The sequence below is a fragment of the Pantherophis guttatus genome, chromosome 4 (genome assembly GCF_059756535.1).
Source record: "Pantherophis guttatus breed Tessera chromosome 4, ASM5975653v1, whole genome shotgun sequence".
NCBI classification, from domain to species: domain Eukaryota; kingdom Metazoa; phylum Chordata; class Lepidosauria; order Squamata; family Colubridae; genus Pantherophis; species Pantherophis guttatus.
The window spans coordinates 59,157,290-59,184,828 of NC_142066.1; the positions used below are offsets into that span (position 1 = coordinate 59,157,290).

Below are 27,539 nucleotides of genomic sequence, written 5' to 3' on the forward strand. Positions count from 1 at the left end.
CCCTTTTTGAAAATGCATTGCATGCATGACAGAAATAAAAATGGAGCAGGGTTTCAATCAAATGACTACAGATACCTTAACTCTTAACTTTCTTGATCCCTTGGATGCACTGTGAATTATCCCTTTGGAGACACTTTGAGAGGCATACCCCACCTCTAAAGACAAAACAGTTGTGCCTCATGTTGGCAGCATCCTCAAGCAGCACCAATAGTTAGAGGAGATTTCTATACATGCACAGAAACTTTTCTCAGCCTTTCCAGTCACTCACTATAAGTACTAGAAAATACCTCTGCAGGGAAGAGAAGCCTTTTTCAACTAATGGAACTGCCATGTGAGGCTTCAAGGTGGTGCCAAATGCATCAATGAGATAAATAGTAGCTCCCTTGCATACTGTAAAAATCCATTTTGAGCCATTTTGATTTGTCCTAAAAGAAGACACAGGAGTAAAGTAGCATTTCAATTTGCCACAGGAAGTCTATCCCCTTTTTATCTTCTAGACTGATTGTCTCAGAACTCTTCTAACCTGCTGTGCACTTTGGTGATTAAAAAGGCCAAGGGTTGAACTTCCTTTGCTTTAGGGTATGTGACACGTCATTCCTTTGTCATTTTCATATACAGACTTGCTTTAAGATATCAGGAATTCAAGCCAGTGCAGGCAAATAGTAAAAACTATACACAGTGGCCATTTTCTTTCTATAATAATGTGCCTAGTCATATGCCTTGAACATATAGAATCCTTGCAGAACAAAATATATTGGCAGAAACAATTAAGAAATATTTTCAAATTGTTTTAAAGTATCCAAAAGTTTATTTATTTATCTTTTCATCTCTCAATCTGATCCTTATTTCTCTAAAGTGTTTATGTTTTGGAAGATTATTTGGCAATCAGATTCTCTGTCACATTTCCTTTTCTCCTGCAATTAATTCTATTTTACTACTTAGTTTTTGAGTTTTTCTTTACAGTTCAATTAATATGCTGTATATCATCCTTTAGCTAGCAGAAAACTGTATGAGCATAAAATTTGGAAGTAAGGGCATATCTCCACTGGAAATCCCCTTTCTGCTTCCATAACCTCTTTTCAAACTTGAAAGCTAATGTCCTAATTTTATGTATATAGGGCAGTGATGGCTAATCTTTTTGCCATTGCGTGCGAGGAGCAGGGGGGGTCACGCGTGCACGTGCCCACACCCATAATTCTATGCACCCTGCCCCCGCGTAGGTGCGTGTAACCCCTCCCCCTGCTTCCCCCGCTCCTGACATGCGATGGCACGGTGGGCCCGTTTTTTGCTCTCCCCAGCCTCCAGAGCCTTTCTAGGACTCTGGGGAGGGCGAAAATGGCCTCCTCCCCCCCCCCAGAGGCCCTCCGGGAGACGAAAACAGCCCATTTGCCAACTTCCAGTCCTACCGGAGGGCCTCCATTTTCACCCTCCCCAGACTCCTAGAAAGGCTCTGGAGGCTGGGGAGAGAGAAAAACGGGCCTTCCCCACCACCCCCGAGGTCCTCCAGAGGCTGGAAACAGCCTGTTTCCCTACTTCTGGTGGGCCCAGAAGGCCTGAAAATCAGCTGGACGGTATACACATGCACACTGGAGCTGAGCTCGCGTCCCCACTGGTTTGGCTAAGCGTGCCATCTGTGGCACGTGTGCCATAGGTTCACCATCACGGATGTAGGGCATCTTAAGTATTCCTATTGGTTCAGTCCTCTGGCTTTATGTGCCTGCCCATTTCTAGACATCACTAACTTACAAGAAACCACTGATATGATTAGCAAATGGTTTTGACAGATGGCTAGATCTATAGTTAAGCAATTTGTTAAAACTGAATTCTGGGTTTATGTACACAAATTTGTGTTGGACTTGTCTGCAATGTGGAGGTGAATTTTGACATTTAAATAGTACTCCCCTTTGTACAAAGTTAGCACCCACACCCCTCCTAGAAGAATGAAATATTTTGAGAAATATTTAAAAAGGCAGAATATTATATTTCCTTAAAGGAGAAAGATGCTCTTGGAAAGCAGTCCCCACCTTTCTTAATAGCCCCAGCAGGACTACAAGACAAAAGATCTCCAGCTCCAGGGTAATGGGATTAAGACATGACCCTCCAGGACATAATAGGATTAACCCATCTAGTAGCAGAGCTCACTACATGGTGCAATCTAAGGATCACCCAGCAAGCTTCAACCAAACTTGGGAGCTCAGACAACCTACAAAGTTAGCTATGACCCCCACAACAGCCAATAGAATACATGTTTTTGCACAGGAAGTTCAAATGTAAAGCCCAAGAGAAGGTATAAAAGCCACCCTCTCTCAATTCCATGTGGTCAGCTGCACTAGGATCATGTGCTGGTGGAGGTTTTGTTCACCATTAAACCCTCTTTCCAATCAGCCTCTGTCTCTCCAGTTCAGGGATGAAATCTAAAATTTGTTACTACCGGTTCTGTGGGTGTCTGTCGGCCGAAGAGGTTGTAGAAAAAATGCTTTTAAAAGCCTCTGATGATTTCAGATGAGCCGCGTGATCATGAGAGCCTTTTTTTTTTAACTTTTAAAAGCATTTTTTTGGCCAAAGAGGTTGTAGAAAAAATGCTCTTAAAAGTAAAAAAAAAAAAGCCTCTGATGATCACGCTGCTCAGCTGGGCATGGGGGGCGCCAGGGATTTTTGCTACCGGTTCTCCCACTGCCATTGCTACCGGGTCAGGCGATCCGGTCCGAACCGGGAGCATTTCACCCCTGCTCCAGTTCTTTTTGGAATTGAACCAGATGGATATTTCTTCCAACACCTTTATCTGTGCAAGCCTGATGAGATTGATCATCAATCTTGCACAGGTATGGAGTTTTCAAGGAGTGCTAATCACATATAGAATTCTCACCAATTCACCAAGTTCCAAAATATATTGAACTGATAATACTCAAGGGAATGTCAGTGCTGGCAGCCAATGAATATAGCCAGTGATAGCAAACCTTTTCAGCACTGAGTGCCCAAACTGGAGCGTGCGTGCATGTGTGTGCATCGGAGCACCAGAAACCCGAAAATTAGCTGGCTGGTGCACACATGCCTGTTTTTTGGCTGTTTTTAGGGCCCGAAAAATAGCCTGAAAACGGTCCAGAAAACGGTCCAAAAAGCAGACTGAAAACGGCCTGAAAAATGGCCTGAAAAGTAGCCTGGTTTTTTGGCTGTTTTGGGGGCTATTTTCATGCCATTTTCCAGCGCTTCAGCACCTTTGAAGACCAGTTCACTCATGTGTACGCCGGAAACCAGAAGAGCAGCTGGTGATGGCGCGCATGCCCACAGAGAGGCCTCTGTGTGCTGCCTCTGGCACACATGCCATAGGTTCGCCATCACAGATATAACCAATAGAAAGTACTCTTTTAATTCTCCATTGGAGACAAGATGAAGGCAACATTATGGGGACTGGCAAAAAAATGATGTTGCCAGGATATATTTGTGGGATGATCAAATGATAGAGAGGAAAGGCTAAAAGTCTGTGAAATCACAGTGCCATCTTGTGGTAAAACATTAGATTCAAACAAAATTCTAACAAAACCTTTAACCTAGTGTAGGGATTTGGGGACCAGCCTTCAAAACTTTTTAACCCAAAAATTGGATACACAGAATACAGATCATAACTATAGTGGATCTTTAAACTAACTTTAAAAACTCCATTCAAAAAAAAAAAGAGAGAAATATCATGATTACGAATTAATTACAAATAATACTTCCCAAAAGTATTTTTTTTTTCAAAAGGCAACTGGACCTTGTTTTTCCTTGAAACCGTTTCGCTTTTCATCTAGTTCAGAAATGAAGAAGCTTTTGGGATGAAAAGCGAAACGTCTTCAAGAAAAAAACAGAAGTCGTTGCCTTTTGAAAAAAAAACACCTTTGGGATAACTATAACCTGGATGACTGAGAATCTTCCTACACGAGTAATACTATTCCAAGGCATCACTTCTCATAAAGATCAGTTTTAAAATATATTTTATTGAGGAGTCCCTGGGGCTCTCCGAGTTTGGTCCTTTGTTTGCAGATGTTTCGATACTCGATTAGGTAATTTCTTCAGTGCTAGAAGGGAGTAAATGGGCTTTGCTCTGTTTATATCCAGTGATTTGCCCTGCCAGTGTTGGTGGGAGTGTTATTTTCTCCTTCGTGGTCCCTTGATTGTGTTGTTGTTTGCTACCAGATCGTTTGCTTATGGGGGAGGAGTAGCCAACGGACTCTCAATGCAATCATTAACACTGCACGGAAGGCCGGGGGGAGGGGAGGGGGAATTTTGAGCGACCCCCTCAACGGCGCATTTTCGAAGTGCAACGTAGGAAGAAGCGCGACTTCCGCAGCTTTACATTATGCTTCCGGGACGCCGTTACTCCGCCCCCACGTTCCCGCGAGGATTTCCCCGCGGGGAGTGGCCAGGGCTTGCTCTGCTCCGCTTCCCCAGTTATGGCGGCGGCGGCGGCGGCGGCGGCACCTCCTGCTGCTGCTGCTGCTGCTGCTGCTGCGGCTGTTGTTGTTGCTGCGGGGAGGGAGAAGGCAGAGGGGGGAGGGGACGTCCCCTCCCCCCCGCTGCCGCCACCCCCCCGCGGCCAGAGAGCAGGTGAGTGAGAGTGGCAGGCAAGGCGGCTGGCCGGCCGGCCGCAGGGGAGCGGGCAGATCCTGGAGCTGCAGGGAGGGCGAGGGTGGGGAGCGCAAGAGGAAGTGACGCCTAGGAAACGGGCGACGGCCTCAGTTGGAATGGGGGACTCGGGGCTCGGGGGGGGTGGAGAGGGCCGAGGGAAGAGGACAATGGAGGTGCCTTGTCCTCGGAGGGGGGTGCAAGGGAGCCACGTGCCTTCCGGCCAGTGAGAGCGGTGGGGGGAGGGGGGGGCTGTGTGGAAGAGCAGGTCCGTTGGGAGGCACCAACTGTTCCGATGCTCCGCTCTCCTGGCCCAGACTATCCAATCAGATGCAGGTGCTTCTGGGAGCTTGCGGAGCCCCCAGGATAGACAACCTGTTAAAAGAATATGAGGGGAAAGGCCGCCATTCCTATTTGGAATGAAAAGCAGCCTGTTTTGAGGAGGGCTAATCCAATAACAAGCCAGCCTTATTTTTCTTCTGCCTTACAACAGAAGTTGGAAGTAGCAAAAGATAAGGATCCTGATTCCTCTTCCGTTTTTTGACATCCACTTTTTTGCTGCCACCATCCCCTGCCATACACACATATATTGATGGAGAAAATTGGATCTAGAGATTGAGCTAGACCTCTTTTCTGTTTATTTGTCCTTTTGTTAGTTGACGGGTTACAGAGGGTTGGTTAGAAAAAGAGCAGCAAATCACCCATTTCTCCTACTTCCTTTGAATGGCAGGCTATTAAAAGTTATTTGTTGACCTAGTGTAATCCCTTACGTCACGGGTGTCAAACTCTCCACGTCATGTTGCCGTCATGTGACGTTTCACGATGTTTTTCCCATTCGCGGAGCTGGGGTGGGCATGGGCTGCGCGTGACACATCCGGCCTGCAGGCCGCCAGTTTGACACCCCTGCCCTACGTCATTCATGAAAAAAGACTACCAGAGGAAGGTAACTCCATTTGCCACAATGCCATTCAGAGGAGAAGCACACGTGAGTGAGACTGTTGGCAGGTATGTACTCTGCCCACTCCTCAGTGGCAATAGGAAATTTGACTCATCAGATGTTGCTGTACTTCATGCTCTGTTGGAAGTTGTAGCTCAGTAACATCTGGAGGTTCTCCATCCTTCCTTTATGTTTCATTGCCTAGGAGAGCAGCCAGTGATTCAGATGGTGTATCTGCCTCATCTTCTCTGCACTGACAGCTTTGAAAAGTCAGGAAAAAAGCAGTAGAAGCTATAGTCCTTTTTTATGCTTCCTGTCCTTTTTCTTTCTTTCTTGACAGGAGGAAAGAAGGATTGCTACTTCCCATTTGCTGTTTTATTGCCTTTCATCTCCAATGGGCTGCTTGTTACCCTTCCTTTGAAGAAAAGTGTTTAATTATTTTTTGCCCAAGTACATTCACAGTATCCTAAGGCACAACCCTTAGTTTTAAATATTGTAAGCTGGCCAATGGCAGCCTAGAATGTATTGGAATTGCATAAAGGAAATAAACATTCCATATTATAAGGAACACTCAAAATGACTTGCATCCAAACCACAATAAAATATAATAAAGGAGTCATAATCTGAAAATAAGCTTTCATCATTATCGGGTAGAATGGAATTGAATAAAGGTTATATGAAGGAGTCTTGACAGTACAATTAACAAAGTAAGTAGATTTTTTTGATGAGACCTTAGTAACCATTATGCACTGGATTCCTTTGTGGGTCTAGAAATTGCTCATTTTTTTACCTCTGATGAAAAACAGTATATTTCAGAAGCAGAGAAAACAGGCTAGGTCCTAGCCGCTAGGAACTTCTTAGGGATGTGAGAGATTTCTTTCTTAAAACTCCTCCTAAACTTAGCATTTCAAAGGAGATATTACCAGTGAGTGGAACTTTAAATCTCAGCAAATGCACACAAGACATGCAGAGGAACATAATACAATTTGAGTTTCTTGAGTAAGAGGAGCTTTTTGCCATATAAAGCTGCTTATTGTTGGTTCAACTAAACTAATGATTCATATAGTACTTTCCCAAAGTATTTCCTAGCCTTGAGAGCAAATCATTTTAACTAGAGATACCAGTATAATGGATATATGCATGCATACAGAATATTGCTTATTCCAATGAACTGTGCCCTACCTTGACAGGTGATCTGTGGCAATAAACTGGTCTGGAAGATGAAGAATTATTAAGTCATCAGTCATTAAATTGAAAATATGCCACTTCAGTAGATTTGTAGACAAAATTTGAATCATTATAAGAGTGGAACATTTAAAATCTAAATGCATGTAAGATGTCACACATTTTTATTTACACTATAACAATATTCACAAAGATATTTACATTATGATTTTTTTGAAATAGTATTTAAAACAATTTAATGAAATTAGGGGGAGGGTCATACAATCTTGTCACTCCAATAATTTTATATTTATCTTTCATAAGCTGAATTCCTTATTCCTAAAGTGGAGCAAGATGATAATCTATCTTGCACTTTTAAATATTTATCTGAGAGTAGATTTCATTGCATTCTGTGGATATTTTGATTCTGATAGTTTTTAAACAGTTCTTTTCAAACAATTTAGTAGGTTTGAGAACACTTCAGAACTGAATCTCAGGTCCTTTGTGTTAATTAAAGGGGCCCATCTTTTTTCAGAATGTGAAACTGAAAACAATCATATGTTTTAAGATTCTCATTAATTTGAAACAATCAACTATTTTGTCTCATGAAGAAACCTGAAAAAATACTTCATGAATGAGAGGTATGATGCTGGTGTGAGGTTCAAAGCACTGTTTCTGAATCATCATTAAAGTGTACACAGTTTCAGAAAGTAACTCGGCACAAAATAAGAGTTGTTTTAAATAAGTCCAAGCATGTTCAATTAGGTACGTTTTTCTTTATTTCCACCTTTTGAACCATATATGTATACACATGCAGATAATAAAAATGGTTTTAGAATTATTTTCAGTTTGGATAGTGGATTACCTGCAGGAATAGCTGGCTACTATTCAGGAAACAAAAGTCTTCATATTTTCTTGATAGTTTGAAACTAATCTATGAAAATCTACTGATATAAATCATATGCAATGAATCTTTGATTTGCTATCCTTATAGCAAATAATATGAACATATCTGAAAATATTAATCTAGAATATTTTATAAGTTACTTTTTTATTTAATTATAAAGTATTATAAAATACAAAATAAATAGAAAAGCAGTGGGAGGGATAAAGGGAAATAGAAATGAGGAAAGATAAGGGAAAAAAAAGAAGCATTGATTTCCAACTCTTGTTACAGTAAAATAAGGCATTAACATCAAATCACAATTTTTTGTTTTTTCACAATAATATGAACAAGCCATTTCTATAAAGATCTATCAGTCTAATCTGTAAAACCCAAAATCAGATTTTCATTTTTTTCTAGAATATTATAAACATTGCCCTGTGTAGAACTGTGTAAAATCTTGTTAGTTGCTACTTTGTACGAAAGCATAATTCTCCCTTCGTTTTCAAAAAATAGAGTGGTGATAATTTAGAGTATCTAGAAGAATCTTATGTTACCAAGAAATATATTAATGTATAATGATATAAAAACATCAAAAAAATTTAATTTAGAAAGTTATATTTGAGATAATAGCATGAGTGAAATGTTTTGGCATGCTCAGCACACTTCATATTATGTTTTTATACAGTACTCTACCAGTATCTCTAAGTTAGATGTTAAGGAGACAGTTCACTATGGCACTGTCTCTACACTACACTGACAAATTTGCTTTAGAAACATAGTGAATTCATAGTAGAGGTAAAACATGAATTAGGATTTCCTAGTTTTGGATTAAGCAACCTTAGTACACTCCAGAAGTTTTGAATTTAAATTCTCATCAGCCCTGCCATCATTGGTAACGGCAAGAGACCACAGTAGTAATCCAAGCTGTATGTGTGGTATTTATCTTTCTCAGCTACTAGAATTCAGCAGTTATTTATTTTTCTGCTAGTTGACTATGTACAATCTGGCCCAAGTAGTAAGCACAAGAAAAATATACATCATATATCCTGTGATCAGCTCCCATGTGGACTTTCTGTACTCTTAGACTCAGAGGCCCAACTGTTTCAGTATGTTGGCATTTGGGCTAAGTTTGCAACTGTCACAAAAGCCTTTCTGTTCAAAAACAAAAATCAGAAATGATAAAAGGTTTAAGACTTGCTCTAGGAGTCTTAAAAATGGGCAATACCTATTTTAGTGCACAATCACTTTGAAGAGGGTGTTGCTTTAATCTGCTACAACCATAAAAATAGCAAAAATTTTCTGGTTCATAAAATGCTTTTTTTGATTAGTATAAGAGATGTGGTATAGTATTTATAGACCCGTGTCATGGTCAGATCACTCTCCGTCTCGACCTTCGAACCGCTGCACCCCGCCGCAGGGAGGCGGAGCCGGTAAGATGGTTCCGCCCCAGGCGCCTGATGGAACCTGACAGATTCTAGATGGAGCTTGGGCCATTTCCTGAGGCTCTGGCACACGCCTCGACTGGAGACCTAGTGGCCACCTGGGATAGGGTGGCCGCTGGAGCTCTGGATCGGGTCGTGCCTTTGCGGCCTCTGACCCGGCGCCGATCTCAATTGGCTCCTTGGTTTACCGAGGAGCTGAGGGAGTTGAAGCGCCGGAAAAGACGCCTAAAGAGTAGTTGGAGGGCCAGTCTTTCTGAATCTGACCAGACACTAGTAAGATCCCATATTAGGAATTACTTAGTGGCGATAAAAGCAGCGAAATGTAGCTATTTTGCTGCTCTTATTGCGTCATCAGATAACCGCCCGGCCACCCTCTTTAGGGTGACCCGCTCCCTGCTCCACCAGGAAGCGCGGGAGGACCCCTTGGAGGGTAGAGCCGAGGATTTTGTTCAGTATCTGTATGACAAAATCACTCAGATTCAGGAAGATTTGGACTCCGACTGGGTAGTCTCGGGGAGGGACTGGGGCAGGTCTTGAGAATGTTATCTGGGAAGAGTTTGATCCTGTGACCCCTGAGGACGTGGACAGGATTCTGGGTAGACTGACGCGACCACTTGTTTATTGGACCCGTGTCTTCCTGGTTAGTACTGGCTTCCCGGGAAGTGACACGAGGCTGGCTCCAGGGGATTATAAATGCTTCGCTGGGTGAGGGTGACTTTTCCGCCGCCTTGAAAGAGGCGGTGGTGAGGCCCCTCCTCAAGAAGCCTTCCCTGGACCGGCAATGTTGGTAAATTATCGTCCGGTCTCCAACCTTCGCTTTGTGGCAAAGGTTGTTGAGAGTGTGGTTGCGCATCAGTTCCCCCAGCACCTGGATGAAACGTATCTGGATCCGTTCCAGTCAGGCTTCAGGCCCAGGTACAGCACGGAAACAGCATTGGTCGCGTTGGTAGATGATCTCTGGAGGGCTCGGGACAGGGGGTGCTCCTCTGTCCTGGTCCTGTTAGATCTCTCAGCGGCTTTTGATACCATCGACCATGGTATCATGCTGCACCGGTTGGAAGAGTTAGGAGTGGGAGGCACTGTGTTGCAGTGGTTCTCCTTTCTCTCTGACCGGTCGCAGTCTGTGTTGACAGGGGGGCAGAGGTTGACCCCGAGGTCCCTCATATGCGGGGTGCCGCAAGGGTCGGTCCTCTCGCCCCTCCTGTTCAACATTTATGTGAAGCCGCTGAGTGAGATCATTCGGGGTGAAGTACCACCAGTACGCTGACGACACCCAGCTGTACATCTCCACCCCAGACCACCCCAACAATGCCCTTGAAGTGATGTCCCGGTGCCTGGAGGCCGTGCGGATCTGGATGGGGAGGAATAGGCTCAGGCTCAACCCATCCAAGACCGAGTGTCTGTGGTTTCCAACGTCCCGATATAGTCAGTTGGCGCCATCACTGATTATTGGGGGCAAATTCTTGGCCCCCACGGAGAGGGCTCGTAACTTGGGCAGCCTCCTGGATTCACGGCTGTCTTTAGAAGAGCATCTGATGGCCGTGACCGGGAGGATTTTTCATCAGGTTCGCCTGATCCGCCAGTTGCGTCCCTTTCTGGATCGGGACTCGTTACACACAGTCACTCATGCCGTCGTCACCTCCCGCCTGGACTATTGTAACGCTCTTTACATGGGGCTCCCCTTGAGGAGCACCCGGAGGCTCCAACTGGCGCAGAGTGCGGCCACGCGGGTGGTAATGGGAGCAACATGGCATTCCCATGTAACACCCCTCCTGCTAGAGCTGCACTGGCTCCCGGTGGTCTTCCGGGTGCGCTTCAAGGTTTTGGTTACCACCTTTAAAGCGCTCCATGGCTCAGGACCTGGGTACTTGCAGGACCGTCTACTACCACCAATAGCCTCCCACCGGCCGGTATGCTCCCACAGAGAGGGGCTTCTCCGGGTGCCGTCGGCCAAACAATGCCGACTGGCGGCCCCCAGGGGGAGAGCCTTCTCTGTGGGGGCATCTACTATCTGGAACAAGCTCCCCCCGGAGATACGGAGGATCCCGGATCTGCGCACCTTCCGCCGCGCCTTAAAGACCTTTTTATTTCACCAGGCGGGCCTGGCCTAATTTTCTCCCTCTTTTATAAAAGATTTTTAATTTTTTAATTTTTTTTAGTATTTTATATATTCAAATTTTAAAATTGGTTTTAAATTGATTGGGGTTTTAATTTGTTTGGGCCAAAACTATTTAATTTGATTTTAATTCCACTTTTAAATTTTGTATGTATGCATTTTATTGTTTGGCTGTGCACCGCCCTGAGTCCTTTGGGAGTAGGGCAGTATTGAAATCAAATAAAATAAATAAATAAATTTATGAGGCACCAAGGCAATCACTTTCCCCCAAGCCTTAAAATGTATGAGAACCAAAGCCAATATTATATAAAAACAGTCTAAAAACCAATACATACGTGTAAATTGCAAACCTATACATTGCATAACTGATTTACTGAATGTGTGGTAAGCTGCTTGACTCTGATTCTTAGTTTTGATTATAGTTTTATTTTATTTTATTTATTTTGTATTTTATTTTATTTTATTTTGATTATAGATTTTATTTATTTATTTATTTATTCAATTTGTATACCGCCCTTCTCCTAGTGGACTCAGGGCGGTACACAGCCAAAACTAAAACACATACCAATACAAAATTTAAAATTTTTTAAAAGAATTTCATGACTTTGGCCCTAAAATTTAAAACATTCAAACTAAAACCCATTGACAATTTAAAAAACTAAAAAAGCTAGAAGGGGGGGGTCACGCTAGCCCCGCTTGATGGAAAAGAAAAGTTTTTAGGGCATGGCGAAAGACTCGGAGATTCAATATCCTTTGTATCTCCAGGGGCAAATCGTTCCAGAGGGCAGGAGCTGCCACAGAGAAGGCTCTTCCCCGGGGGTCGCCAGTCAACATTGCCTGGCTGACGGCACCCTGAAGAGTCCCTCTCTGTGGGAGCGTACTGGTCGGTGGGAGGCTATTGGCGGCAGAAGGCGGTCCCGCAAATACCCAGGTCCTATGCCATGGAGCGCTGTAAAGGTGGTGACCAACACCTTGAAGCGCACCCGGAAGACCACTGGAAGCCAATGCAGTTCACGCAAGAGAGGTGTCACATGGGAGTGCCCCCTCACTCCCATAATCCCCTGCGCGGCGGCATTCTGCACCAGTTGGAGCCTCCGGGTGCTCCTCAAGGGGAGCCCCATGTAGAGAGCATGTAGTGAATAAAATGAATGAATAAAATACCTTGAGCAGATTGAAAAAGTACCAATGCCCCCACATAAGATTTATTTAAAATCTTAAATTTTATTTTCTAAACTTCTGTGATTATGTGCCATTAGGTTGGTGGCTGTCCTCGGCAACCACAGAGATTTTCTCTAATGATCCCTCCCCAACCTGGTCCTTCCAGTAGTATATATCATTAGTCTATCATTGCTGTATTTGAGACTATCTGCCTTGCTGTCATTTGTCCTTTTCTTCCATCTTTGGCAGCATTATAGACTTCTCCAGGCAGCTATTAAACTATGATAATTTAAATTCTTTTCACTTGTACTTTGAGTAAGAAGGCTGGATTGTTCTGCAATCAATTTGTCTTCTTGCCTTCAGAAGCTTTACAAATTGTATTTATTGATCACTAATTTAGTCAATCTATAAGATTAAGATTGAATTTGCTTGCTTTGCTTCTAGTGCTAATGCTTATCTTTACCCTAATTCAGGGGTATCAAACTTGATTTCATTGAGGGCTGCATCATGGTTGTGTTTGACCTCGGGGGGGGGGGGCAAGTTAGGTGTGGCCAGGGTGGGCGAGGCCACCTCTACATTACTCCTGTCGGGGGCACCTGTAGTGGCCAATTGCTAAGTCAAGACTTCCCTCAGACTCTCCCTCACTCATTATAATCTCCATTTCTTCGTTCCTTTTCTTCCTTTTCCTTCCCTCTTCATTCTCCTTCATTCCTCTCTTTCCTTATTTTTCCTTCCTTGCTCTCTTCCCTTCTTTTTCTTTGTCCTTCCTCTTTACCTTTCTCCTTTTCTGTCCCTTCTTGGATGCACAAATGGAAAAGGGGAAACATTGATCCTTTTGTTTTGCTTTTAGTTTATTTTGCTAGCCCTCTGCCAGCAAAAACAGAGCCGGGCCTCCTGCAGCTCTCTGCCAGTGAAAACAGAGCTTGGGGAGGCCACACATGGCTCCCCTGGACCCCATTTTTGACCATGATGGCCTTCCGCTACCCTCTGTCAATGAAAATTGAACTTGGGGAGGGCACGTGCAGCCCCCTTGGGCCCCGTTTTCAGCTGCAATGGCTTGCAGCCCTCTGCCAGTGAAAACGGAGCTTGGGGAGGCCGCATGCGAGCCCCTGGCCCCGTTTTTGGGTGCAACGGCCTCCTGCAGCCCTCTGACAGCGAAAACTGAGCCCAGAAGAGCTGCGTGCAACCTCTCTGAGCTCCATTTTCACTGGCAGAGGGCTGAAGAGGCTGTTGTCCCCAAAATCGGGGCCCAGGGTGGCTGCATGCAGGCTCCCCAAGCTCCATTTTTGCTGGCAGAGAAGTGCAAGTCAGTCCTTTGCTGCTTCCAGGGCGACCCCGCGGGCCAGATCTAAGCATCCCATGGACTGAATCTGGCCCACGGCCCTTGCCCTAATTGTTTGTAGCAGTTACTTATTTGCTACTCTTCATATTATTTAGTATTTGGCAATATAATAAAAGTATTTCTTTTCAAGCTAGTTTCCCTTCCTCAGCTGCACTTTCACTATCCCATTAGTGGCAATCATTTTTTCCCTTTCACTAAGGATAGTTTTACTGGAAGCATGAATGAAGAGGGAAAATTGTGGCAGACCTCTATTCTGAGAATGAATGAATGAATGAATGAATGAATGAATGAATGAATGAATGAATGAATGAATGAAAATATAAGTATGCATTTATGTATGTATGTATCAGATTTTTCAGTAAACATGTCTTTTTTCTTATGAAGTATGATCACCTTTCCCATAAACAACTTTACTTCTATTGCCCACATGAAATTAATTTGAAATATACCTCTAGTGAGTTTGAACATGCTGCATCATATTCCACAGAGCTGTCCTAAAATTTAGGATGGAGACTTCATATACCTATAATTCATATATTTTCTATATGACAGTGAAAACAGTTGTGTCACATAGAAAACATATGGTCATATAAGCACTTCCCATATAATAACACTCTTTAAATGCTTTATGTCCAGAAATAGTAACTTTTCTACATCTGACTACTGTTAGAGAACTATTGACACCATGTACAAGATTACTATATCTTGTGCCATTATGTGAATCTTCCAAAAATACAATGTCAGTGAGCAGATTCTGATTGAGGGTGGGGAGGGTGGTTATCTCTAAACCATCCAGTTCGTTGTGGGAACAGCATTAGGTCCCTTTCTAGGCACTGTATTTTATTGCTTATTTTTCTTACATGCACACACATACAGAGAGATGCAAACACAGTTTTTAAAGGTTAATTTTATGAGAATGTGATTGAATCCAAATTAAAGAAATATGCAATAACATTTCCTGCAATATTGGAAATGTGAGCGCATTAATTATAAAGACGTTCCTAGTCTTGTAGATAGATGTAAAGTCGATGGAAATGGAAATGAAAGAAAACTTCATAGACGATAAAAAAATTGATGGAGTCATTTATGTCATAGTCCAACTGATTTTCTGTGCAAACTCCAGTTAAGACTCTTCTATATCAAGTTGTTCTATAGCCATAGTACATGTCCTAAAAATGATCCTAGTTCAGAAATAGTAAAATGTTTTTCTTCACTTAACAATAAGAAAAACTGCTTGACTTCACATAAATCATGCAACTTTTTATTTTTTTTTATTTTTATTTTTTTTTAAATTTGATTTATATGCCGCCCTTCTCCGAAGACTCAGGGCGGCTTACAATGTGCTCAGCAATAGCCTTCATCCTTTTGTATATTTTATACAAAGTCAGCTTATTGCCCCCACAACTGGGTCCTCAATTTACCTACCTTAGAAAGGATGGAAGGTTGAGTCAACCTTGAGCCTTGGCGAGATTCGAACCCTGCAGTAATTGCAAGCAGCTGGTCTTAATAACCAGCTTAATAACAGGGTGCCTTAAACTCCTGTACTACCAAGGCTCCATAGTTTGTATGCTGCTTCTAGACATTTCTATATAACTGGAATGACTTGTCATAGTTTTTGTATGTCATAAAGCATCCTTCTCTGAGCTAGTGTTCTCCAATTTCATTGGGTTGCTACAATTCCCATCATCTCCCAGACAGCTGGAGTACGACTGATACATCTAACTGGGATTGTCTGATTTGTAATTAGATCACTATAGTCTCAAGAAGAGAGTTCTTACCTGAGAATCTAAGTCTTCCAGAAGTTAAAGGCTTCAATTTGGCAGCTGTTCCATCCATAGCTGGTGCAAATGGACTATGGGACTACAAAAAAGAAATAAAACAGAAGGTATTAGCTTGATAACTGGCTTCAGGTGAACAAAATTCTATGAAGTCTACCACATAGGCACAAGTAAAGTTTGGAAGAAAATGTTATGTTCTTTTAACAGGGCAAAATCTCTTATAACACATCTGTTTAATTCAGTTAATGTTTCTTACAAATGTATTTGTTCAAATGCATGATTGTCTAAAGTGGACAGTGTTTTTCAACTAAAGTATACATGTGCCTTTTTCATTATTTTCAATCTCTGAGACAGGCAGGGTAGAAATATGCAACGGTTGAGCTTGAAAAGTTAATAGAAATCAAGTTTCCTGGAAGCTTGACATTCCTTTTTATTAATTATCTTAAAGAAAGATATATAAAATCAAATCTTTCATCCCCATTTTACTGTTGGCCTTAAAGCATGATCCTGGAACCTTCTTGCAGTGCAAAAATTGCCACAAATAATATGTGGAGAAATTCTAATGCAGGGGTATCCAACATTGTGTTCCAGGATTTCCTTGGCATCTGCTCAGCTCCTTACCATTTTCCATACTTAAAAGATTCCTTTTAATCAAATGTTTGAAAGGAGAATGCTTCAAAAGAAATCCATTCCTTATTTCTAATAATAGTCTAAAACTTTATCTCATTTGGATTGACCTTCCCATGTTAGCCATTTTATTTATCTAATCCATCCCAGTCCAAAAAATAGCCAGGACATAAGCGTAAAAATAGAATCACAAAACAAAAATACAGGTTTCTAGTTAAATCTCTATAATACCTGCAATAGCTGTGCAATTGCTGATAGGCTGCTTTTAACTGCTGAAAGCAGTGCAATAGACATTCCCCAATCCATGCCAGAGATAAAATTATCTAACAAACAGAAAATATCTCATGAAGGTCTGATCGGAGGGAAGGATGGAGGATTAAATTAGCCTCCTTGTGAGGGCTTCCTTCTTTTGGAATAGCTTAGTCAAGCTGAAGTATGACCTTTAGAGAATGATAAATTAAGGGTTTATGTTGATAACTTGTTACTGATCATTTTAATTTATTGCATTGCTAGTATTATTGCTCTTACGTACACCAGCAGTCATCTTAGACTTAAGGATAATACATTTTCTAAATAAATCAATAAATCTATTACTTAGCCCAGAAGCACCACCACCACGGTATTTCCACCATCACAGCTGAATCACAGAGAAAAAAGAGAATAACTGAATGTAATCAGTGGTAATATATGTGCGAGCCTACCAAACATTTCACCACTGATTTTCGTAGCAATTGTTTTGTTCTACTTAAGGAGTTAAAATGTAATTCAAATCTCTATTTGTTATAGCTAATTAAAGCAGAGTAAATAAACTGCAGACGTTGATTTGAAACATCTTGTTTGTACCGTTAATCACTGAAGAAACAATCTGACCTCCAGGAATTTAATTTAATTTCGTTGAACTGTAGAACTGGTTGATAGTAAAGTAAGTACAGTCTTATCATTAAAATTTTAGCCTAGGTCCAAGGAGAGCCACATTCATACTACCTTGTTCATGAAGCCTAGAGTGGCATTGGATCAGTCGCCTTTCTTTCAGCCTAGCCTAGCCTAATTTACAACAGTTCTCGACTGAGAAAAAGCAAGGAGTATTTTTCATAAATGTCACCTTGAGCTCTTTAGAAGAAACTTGGGATGTGAAAATTAAAAATATTTTTTCCCCAACAGAAAGTTCAGAAAGGAACTTGTTAGTGTCATATTGGATCAGTGAAAAGAACCTTCCTGTTTAGAAGAAGTGCTGGATACTGAAAACTCTTAAACCTATAGGTTTGCCTAGACACATTGAATCAGTGTCTCTGTGTCATTTCTAGTTTTAGTTACCATAGTATTAAGACATTGTGTTATATTATTTTAATCCTATTATTCTTGCAATTTGGATAAATTTGTTGGACTCGAATGGCATCAAAATTGAAATAATAACAATGATGAGAAGTTGGTCATAGAAAACCCGAAATTATAATGCCCTTCTAGAATGTTTTGCTTTTAAAAAGAGATTCAGATTGCAATCATACTGTTTATAAAAACGTATTGGTGAGATGTTAAGTGAGTATAGTGATAAGATTGCATTTATTTATTTAATTTCTATAGCTGCCATCTCAACATTGTGTAGCATATATCACAAAAATATACACACATACATAAATACACAGGCATGGTTGCTGGATAAACTATTATCCTGCATGTTAAAATAGCCAGGAACTGGGTCCTTAATGCACTTAGGGCCCCAGGCCTGGGCTAATAATTATATTTTCACAGCCTTACAAAAGACCAATAGGATCAAAATCATCTCAATCTCTGAAGGGAGAATGTTCCAGAGGGTAGAAACTACAGCTAAGAACATATGTATCATGGACCCCACCAGCTGATATTCTTTGATTGTCAGAAGCTGTAGTATGTCCTGTCTGCTGTACTGAATTGGACTGGTAGAAAGAGCTGAGACAAGATGGTTCCTCAATTAACTTGGTCCCAAGTCATGAAGGGCTTTAAAGGTGACAACCACCACCTTGAATTACACATATTGACAGCCAAATGGTGGTATTTCATATGTCAAATATCTGACACTACTTACTATCTGTGCAGCTGCATTTTACTTTAAATAGTTTCTGAATAATTTTGAAGGGTAGCCCACGTACAGCATATTGCAGTAATCCTGATGATAAGTCCAAAGGGCATGAGTGACTAAGCAAAGCGCCCCAGTTCAGGAATAAGCACAACTGGCTTTTGACCCACAGATGTGCAAAAGCCCTAACCATGACTGCCTGTGAGTCTAGGAGGACCCCCAAAAGATACATGAAGTCCATCTGGGACAGTAGCATCCTATCCAGAACCAGAGGTGGAAGAACCTTGTAACCAGAAGATCCAAATGCTGAAGACCACTGAGTCTTGTTTGAGTGGAATCGAAGTAGATAAAGCTGGATATGATTAACGTGTTGGTGATAAATCGCCCCACCCAGTTATCTTATGTAGAAGTTAAATAGGAAAGTGGGGGAAACGAGCTTGCAGCATCATTTCTTGGAAGCCATAATTTATAAGATTTGCAGGGGGGTTGATTTAAATCAAGAAGATTTAAACTACAATCCTAGAATACCTACAGTGACTTTCCAGAATCCATTGGAGGCATCATATTTTTACGTCTGAGGTAAAAGGATGAACTCAACCTTGTGGATTAAAATCTGAATCAAATTTCTCTCCAGCCCTTCAGATTTTTTCATATCCCGCTCTGATATCAGTTTGGGGGGGAAAAAGGCACAATGGGAAGAACTAGAGTATGAGTAGATTGGGGAAATCATTGCAACTATGGAAGGAAATAGTTCACCAGATTGAGGGAAAAGAATTTTATCCTGCCAGAATGGGCCCAGAGTTCTAAGCAACTGCATTCTAGGATTGCTCTGGGCATGACTGAATAACCAAGAAAAAAAGATGTATTTAAATTTACACTTTAAGCAAAAGTTAATTATCTTTGCTAGTTAAAAATTATTTCTTTGCCACATTTCAAGGATAACTTAAGTACTGCACAAAATTGGTAAAGAGTATTTGCTGATGGCCACCACCTATATTTCACAAAATTGATTCCAGAAATTACCTTATATTACAAAGTTCAGAAGAGAATTCAGTGTTATCCAACAATAGTTTAATCCTCTCTGCATCAATAGATTTCTCTATGCTTAATGCTTGTCTTGTCTTATCTAAATTCAATCTTCAGCCTTGGCTATATTAATTTTGCTCCAGATATTCACAAGTTCTGGAATGTTTATGGGATTAATATATGGAAAATAGAAATAGAAATATATGCTACCTACATATTGGTATGCAGCAGGGGTGGGTTCTACTTAACCTTTATTACCGGTTCGCATCGTGTCCGTGCACACATGCGCTTTTCTGCACATGCGCAGAAGCTTCTGCGCATGCACAGATCACATCTAATGACGTCCAGGTCAGTGGGCAGAGCCTCCCACCAGTTTTACTACCAGTTCTATAGAATTGGTCCAAACTGGGGGCAACCCACCACTGGTATGCATAAACAATCCTTCAGCAGTGTCATATATGCTAAGATGGGATACAACAGAACAAAACAGTTCTGTATTTGCAGAACGAAAAACCTCAACCAATAGCATTTTATGAACCCACTCTGCTGTACACATAAACATTGTGTGACTTTGTCTCTAAATATAATCCAAATTGGGATTTACAGCTAAAATTTATTCCAACTTTTTCTTGCTTTTTTATGTGCAGCTCAGGTATAATCAGTCATTCAAACCAATTATAATTTAATCAAATAACTTGACTTTTCTTCATAATCTTTTTAACATATAAAACAATTGCACCTGATAGACTGTATTGTTGTAAGTGACCTATCCATTGCTAGATAGGCGATCAATAAATACAACTAATAAATAATAATTTTAAGGAAACAACTACTTCAACGTACACAATTTTATGAAATTAAGTTCTTTTAAAACTACAATAGCTTATCCATAAGAACTGCCAAATACAAATCTCATCTATTTTTTATAAATGTTGGCTTTTATCCATTCTGCAATCTACTGTGGCTTTTACCAAATAACAGGCCTTGACCTGCCTGTAGCATAGTGTTTTGTTTTGTTTTTAATTTGATTTATATGCCGCCCTTCTCCGGAGACTCAGGGCGGCTTATAATGTGCTCAGCAATAGCCTTCATCCTTTTGTATATTTTATACACAGTCAGTTTATTGCCCCCACGACTGGGTCCTCAATTTACCTACCTTAGAAAGGATGGAAGGCTGAGTCAACCTTGAGCCTTGGCGAGATTCGAACCTGCAATAATTGCAGGCAGCTGTTCTTAATAACAGGGTGATTTAGACCACTGTACTACCAAGGCTCTATCAAAGTAATCAAAGTAATGCCTTTGATGGCATGCTATCTTTTAAATGGCTTTTACAAAACAACAGCTTTTACAGGATGATGATGTATTTGAAAAAAGTTATGTGAGGTAAACAAATGTGCCCCCCAAAATACAAGGAGCAACGTACATAAAACACATGTATGATGTATCACTAATTTTCTTATTAAAAAATTGAATTAACAGTGCAGTTATGTCCGTCATACAGATAATTCTCCCTTATCAATGATAATTAGGACTGGAATTTCTGTTACTAAGTGATGCGGTAATGAAGTGCAACATCACATGAGTATCCTTAAATTAATCCCGTGCCACTGTTAAGTGAGGGTATCATGTGTTCCACAATTTGACCTTCCAGTTTCCCCATTGATTCTACTTGTAGAAAGCCAGTAAAGAAGGTTGCAAATGACCAGATAGATGCTATTATTTTAATTGCAAGGACTGGTCGTAAGTACCACTTGTTCAATGCCATTGTAAATTTGAATGGTTGTTGAATGAGTGCTGGTTCATTAAGGGCCTCTACCTGTTGTTTTTTATTATACACGGCAACTTAGTAAATACTAAGTATTTGAAGTAACACAATTTAATGACTTCTGATTACAAATCATATTAAACATATTTAAGATTTCATTGTCCCATTATAGCAGAATATAGAATATATTGTCTTACTGAAGACATGTTAATCTTATTTTCTGTCCCTTACACTTGTTATCAGTATCAACACAAATGAATTTTTCTTCCTGTAGTGAATGTTAACATGTTTTAAGCACTTGGTACATTATATTTGTGTGTACAGACTATCCTTCACATTGGATAAATCAGCAAAATATTTGCATAATATGATTACCAGAGCATCTACCTGAAATATCCTTTGAGATATACTTTTTTTTTTTTTAATTTGATTTATATGCCGCCCTTCTCCGGAGACTCAGGGCGGCTTACAGTGCGTTAAGCAATAGCCTTCATACTTTTGTATATTTATACAAAGTCAGCTTATTGCCCCCACAAACTGGGTCCTCATTTCACCTACCTTAGAAAGGATGGAAGGCTGAGTCAACCTTGAGCCTTGGAGAGATTCGAACCAGCAGTAAATTGCAGGCAGCTGTGTTAATAACAGGGTGCTTTAAACCACTGTAGTACCAAGGCTCTTTTATATTAAAATGTTGGATTCCATAAGACAGTGTTGGCTAACCTTTTTGCCATCACGTGCCAGGAGGGGGGGGATTGGGGGGAGGGTCAAGGGGACCAAAAGTTGGCAAACGGGCCGTTTTCGATTTCCAGAGGACCTCTGAGAGGGTAGGGAAGGCCATTTTCAGCCTCCCCAGATTCCTAGAGAGGCTCTGGAAGCTGGGGACAGCAAGAAATGGTCCTTCCAGTCCCACTGGAAGTTGGCAAATAGGCCATTTCTGGCCTCTGGAGGGCCTCTGGATGGGGAAAGCCGTTTTTGCCCTCCCCAGACTCCTAGAAAGGCTCTGGAGCCAGATGAGAGAGATAAACGGGCCTCCCTCCCTCCCCCCCCAGGCCCTCCAGAGGCAAGAAACAACCTGTTTCCCTACTTCTGGTGGGCCCAGAAGGCCCAAAAATCAGCTGGCTGGCATGCACATGCATGCCAAAGCTGAGCTCGCATGCCCACTGATATGGCTACACGTGCCACCTGTGGCACATGTGCCATAGGTTCGCCATCGCGACCATAGGGTATAATATCCACTCTCATTTATTTGAATTACTTGAAATGAAGTTAATATTTTTTAAAAAATCTTTAATGAATGTGCTTAAACAGAAAGGTAAAAAATAATAATGTTTACACACATTAGATATGTATCTTGGCTTACCACCAGTACGGCTATGGATGTTTAAAGTGACATAAAATATTTTGCCTCTCCAAATATTTGAGGATCTAAAGCATTGAATTAAAAAATATGCTGGTGAAAGATTTCAAATTTGTTGAAAAGTTTTTCAATACTTATTAAATACTGCACAAATTTGTCTGACAACAATGAGAAATGTATATTAAATTTGCCATTAAATAATCCCAATTGAAATCCTATGTATTATGTAGGAAAAGGTGACCAAAGATATGGATATTCTGAAATACATATGTGAAAATATATTTTTGCTTGTTTTACACAATCCCTAATAGTATTTACCCATTGGTATTAAAATTATGCTGTAATACTCTTCTAATATTTTATTAAGCATCCACTGCATGTTGTACATAGTGACATCTGTGTCTGGCTATATTTATGCTGTGTCCATGCAATATTTAAAATACAGTTAGCAATTTCAGGGCTTGCAGTGTTAGGAGTCCTAAGCACCAAAAAAAAAAAAAAATGTCAGGGAGGAATGTCAGGGAAGCTAGCTCCAGTGTTGGAGAAAAAAAACAAGATTTTCAGCCACACTGGGGACAGAAAAATAGTTTTTTTTCCATCCTTTCCTGGTGAGCTTGTCTAAATATTACTCACATTCAGGACATAATTATCTGTGATCCAAGACTTTAATACCCTATCGATCTACTTAATATCTGCAAGATGTTCCTTGTACATATTTCTTCCACTAAAAAAAAATCTACCGGTAGTTAGGAGGAAGTGTCAAACAGAATGTAACCTTAGATTTCCTCCAATGTAATTCTCTGGCTAGACCCAAAGAGGGATCCTAAACTTCTGAGTTAGTATCCTGAGATCACAGGATATTGCCCTATGAAATAATGACTTCATGGAAATGTACTTCTGTAATTAATCATATAAATATAGATATATATTCAAATAGATACCCCAGTAATATTTTGAGTTAAAGAAATTTTATGCTATAAAGGGTTCAGAAGTTAATCTCAAATTGAAACAGCTTTTCCTCTAAGAGCCTGATGACCTTCCCCCTGTTGGCATTTTTCTCAGGCATTATTGCCAGGATATTACTGAAGCCCAATATATGAGGTGCTTCAACCCCATTGGATGCTATGAGTATTCTTTATTGTATTTTATATTGTTTTTTATTTAGATTTTTTATTAAAATGGTTTCATTTTTTCTTTGTTAGGTACCCAGAGATACTTGTTTAAGATGAACTAAAAGACGATAAAATATAAAATACACAGCTGAAAAAAATAAAAGGAACATAAACAGAAGACATCCGAGATCTGAATGAATGAAATAGCCTTATTAAATACTTTGTTCATTACATACAGTAGTTTTGTGTTCCCTTTAGTTGTTTGAGCAGTGTATAAACTACTGTATGTAACGAACATACATATTTCATTCATTCATTCAGATCTCAGATGTCTTCTGCCTGTGTTCCCTTTATTTTTTTGAGCAGTATATTTTAAATGAATAAACCATGCTATTTTAATGAATAGCAGAGGGATGCAGTGCTCACACAAGGTCCCAAACATAAATTCTGAATCATTTTTGAAGTACACCAACTGCTGTGGTACATACTCTCAGGTTTTATGTAGCAGGCTGAACTGAAACTAATTAACCAGACACACAAGAATATAAAAATTTCTGAACAGAAGTTTCATTCTAGAAAAGAAAAGTCATTACAAAACAGTTCCAGCATCTTCTGTGTATCAGGAGAAAGTCCTAGGAACAAATCCTTCTGGGGCAGCAGATAATAGTTTCTATCTTTTCACTATTCACTAATTAGATAAACTGTGTAGAATTTAAATGCATAAGGGGTGGGGGTGTTGGTATGCCAAGTTTGAAATATTATGATGTCTTTCAACTAAGACAATGTTATTAGGAACATAGATGATGGTCTCTGGGTACAAATTGAATTAGTGTTAGGACTCTATCAATTAGAACATAACCATTCCTTTCTGGTGAATTAACAAATATCTCCAAACTTTATTTAAATCTGTTTTCAGCCCTTCTCTAATAGATGTCAGTGCATATTAAAAAGAGGTAGGGCTTCAATCATATGGTTACAATCACAACTCCCAAAATCCCAATGTCTTTACCCCAAAATACCTAGATGTTTTAAAATTTTACTAATACCCAATATGCAATCAGTTTTAATGTTTTCTTAGAGATTTGATGTTTTAAATATAAGGCTATGTTTACTATTGGGTATTCTATTTTATATCAATTTCCCATAGTTTTTTACAGGGTAGGATATAAAATAAACATAATATTTCATTACATACTATATGCATGTTGCATATTCTCTAGAACAGGGGTGTCAAACTTACAGCCCGCGGGCCAAATGCATCACTTGCTAGCCATACCCACCTCTGGTTTAACAAAGGGGGGAAATTCCCAATACATCACATGAGTTTGACACCCCTGCTCTAGAATCTCAAGGAACTTTGAGCTATGTTAGCCTGAGAGGAGGTAATTGGCTCAAATACACCAGCTGAGCTTCAGGCTAATGGAACACCTGAATTCTGATCTTCTTGGTCTTAAATCATTATTTAACACACTATCATAGCATAGTCTTAACCTACCTCACATGGCTGTGTGAGGATAAGATGAATGATGCAAGCTCCCTTGAACTCATTAAAAAAAGATAGGAATAATAACAACAACCCGTAGTTGTGTTGTAATCTTTAAAGTTCTATTGCTAACCTTTCTGTGAAAGAGTTTTATCAATATGAAACAGATCTCATACTTTGAAAACATTTCTATCTACCTGGACTTTTTGTTGCACATTTAGAAAGTTGGGTATTTAAAGAACGGGAAAGGGAAATAAGCATTTCATCCACCACTACCATACCATTTAGTTCTGCCTTCTAAAAAAATCTCTTTTCTAAAATGGGTTATTAATTTATTTAAACTATTATTATGGAGGTGAGAGCTTTCATTTACTGTCATATTTTTGATTCAGAAGTTTAATTTTCTACTTAGAATTTGCTATAGTTGTACTTTGAGGCAGGAGTGAAGTCCAGCAGGTTCTGACAGGTTCTGGAGAACCGGTAATGGAAATTTTGAATAGTTCGGAGAACCAGCAAATACCATTTCTGTTAAAATGGGGATTTTGCCGTATCCTTCCCCTGTCACGCTCACCAAGCCACGCCCACAGAACTGGTAGGGAAAAAAATTAGATTTCACCTTTGCATTGAGGGGTTTATGCAAGTACTCTGAAGAAGATTCTTTGCAGTATATGAGAGCACACATGAAGCAGCTTCTTCAACTGATGAAAACAAGAAAGATAGATGTTAAGAAATGTTAAGGTAAAAAAGCCTGCGGCTTTCAGTTGCTCTCACAGGCTGTAAGTATTCAGCAGTCGTGTTTTCCAGTAGAGGATACCTAGGAAAGTTTGCCTCTGCAGAGTGTTCTGGGATTGCTACTGTTCGTCATACATGTAGAGCTCTTGATCCTAGCCATAGTTTGGAAGAAATTAAAAAAGAGCTGGAGTGACCTATGCAAAATAATAAAAGGTGCTTGTGGCAGAGTAGAGTTATTTTTTACAGGCACAAATTAAATGCATACAGTAAGCAGAATCCCAGATTCTGGTTTGATCCCTGGAACTGGAGTATGATCAGAAATTACTCTATGAGAGAAAGAGATGTTAATAAGTAATTGATGAGAGGCCAAAACAATGATAAATTGTAAAACAAGTGCTTGCCGTGGGACTCGAGTAGTATGAAACTTCACCATGTGAACATTCTAGGAATTGGATCACTGCATGACTATCCCTTATCATAGTTCTATGTCTTAGCGTCTAGTTGTACCATGGCTCCCCTTTTTTTCTGTTTTTGAAGTTTGGTTAAGTGAACTGCTTTAATATGGACTATATGTGCCACTTTAAGTTCCAAAGCTGAAGTAATTTGCCATCAGTGCATAATGATTTTGACATCATCATTAACGGATGATTGAAGGGCAATGTATAAATCACTTCAAAATTAATTAGGGTTGGGAGGGTGGCGAATCAAGGGAAGTCAAATAATGAAAGCAATGATATGCCATTGCACTGCAAGCCCCATTACTGTTCATGCACACCAATATAGAAAGGCAGAGCGTACAGCAAAATAATGCAATGTTGTTTTCATTATTTTTTCAAAAGTATGGCTTCCTTAATTCTGCCTTGCTTTTTTTTTTTCAGTTTATTTAGGCAGCATAAAATTGAGCTTGATGGATGTTTTTTTAGAGGCAAACTAAGCTGTTGTCTTGTTTTATTTCTCCTTCAAAGTACTATGAAATATTTGTGATTATTATTACTATCATATAAGGTTTGAGATATTTTATATTGCAGTAGAAGAAGAGCAAAAGAGGCAGGCTGCCTTCTACACATGTTTCTCCTTAATCCCATACTGTCACCCCAGAAAAAAGAGCAGCACAACTGTTATTAGCCAATACTTTTCTCCTCCTAAAAAGAACACATGCAGGACACAATTCTCACTTGGTTTGTTTTAAAGAATGTGGAAAAACATCAGCAATAAAAGCATTCAACAGAAAGCATATAGAGGTTACCCCTACCGACTCTTGGGGACAAATTGCACCATCTTGTATTTAAGCTTTCTAATGTTTTTTTTTTAATAAATAAGATACCCTCGTTGTTCTAGTTACCAATTATATCCATAACCATTCATTTTAGATATTTTTGATGAGATGACAAGAAAAGAACTTTGCACAGACACTTACTGTAAAGTTTGTGGGGCTATACTGCAGTTTGAATCGCAACGAATAGCACACTATGAGGTAAGCTTTAATATAGAACATGTCAATGAGATTTTGTGACCCCATGTTTCCCTAAATATGGAGGATTCTCCTTTTACTGACTAAGATACTTGTTTAAACGAATCAGGTGTTCTTTAAAAAAAAGCCTAACTGTATCCATTGAAGAACTGTGATACCTATTAAACAAAAAGCTACTGGCAGTCATTTCATTACCCAACAGATCTCATCAAGCTGGCCTTTGATTTAGAAGCCTTCTAATCTGGAATATTTTTAATGCCTCACATAAACAATTTTTTTAACATACCTGATATAGGTAGTCCTCAATTTACGACCACAACTGAGCCCAAAATTTCTGTTGCTAAATGAGATATTTGTTAAATGAATTTTGCCCATTTTACAACCTTTCTTGCAATAGTTGTTAAGTAAATCAGTGCAATTGTTAAGTTAGTGACACAATTGTTAAGTGAATCTGGCTTCCCCATTGACTTTGTCAGAAAGTTGCAAAG

The 27,539-nt window shown here is 40.0% G+C and overlaps 1 protein-coding gene across 3 annotated transcripts in view; it reads left to right on the forward strand.

Annotated features, from left to right (window-relative positions):
* The first annotated feature begins 4,338 nt into the window (after positions 1 to 4,338).
* Positions 4,339 to 27,539, forward strand: part of LOC117664802 (zinc finger matrin-type protein 1) — a 32,307-nt gene continuing 9,106 nt past the window's right edge. The window contains exons 1-3 of one of the 3 annotated variants that reach the window (XM_034416128.3): positions 4,339 to 4,584; positions 5,880 to 6,246; positions 26,951 to 27,054. In XM_034416128.3, coding sequence (XP_034272019.1) covers positions 26,965 to 27,054 — 90 coding nt within the window. In that variant the 5' untranslated portion in view covers positions 4,339 to 4,584; positions 5,880 to 6,246; positions 26,951 to 26,964. Of the gene's footprint in view, positions 4,585 to 4,739; positions 6,247 to 26,950; positions 27,055 to 27,539 lie in introns of those variants that run through there. The other 2 variants (XM_034416127.3, XM_060691730.2) reach the window with 2 other exon arrangements.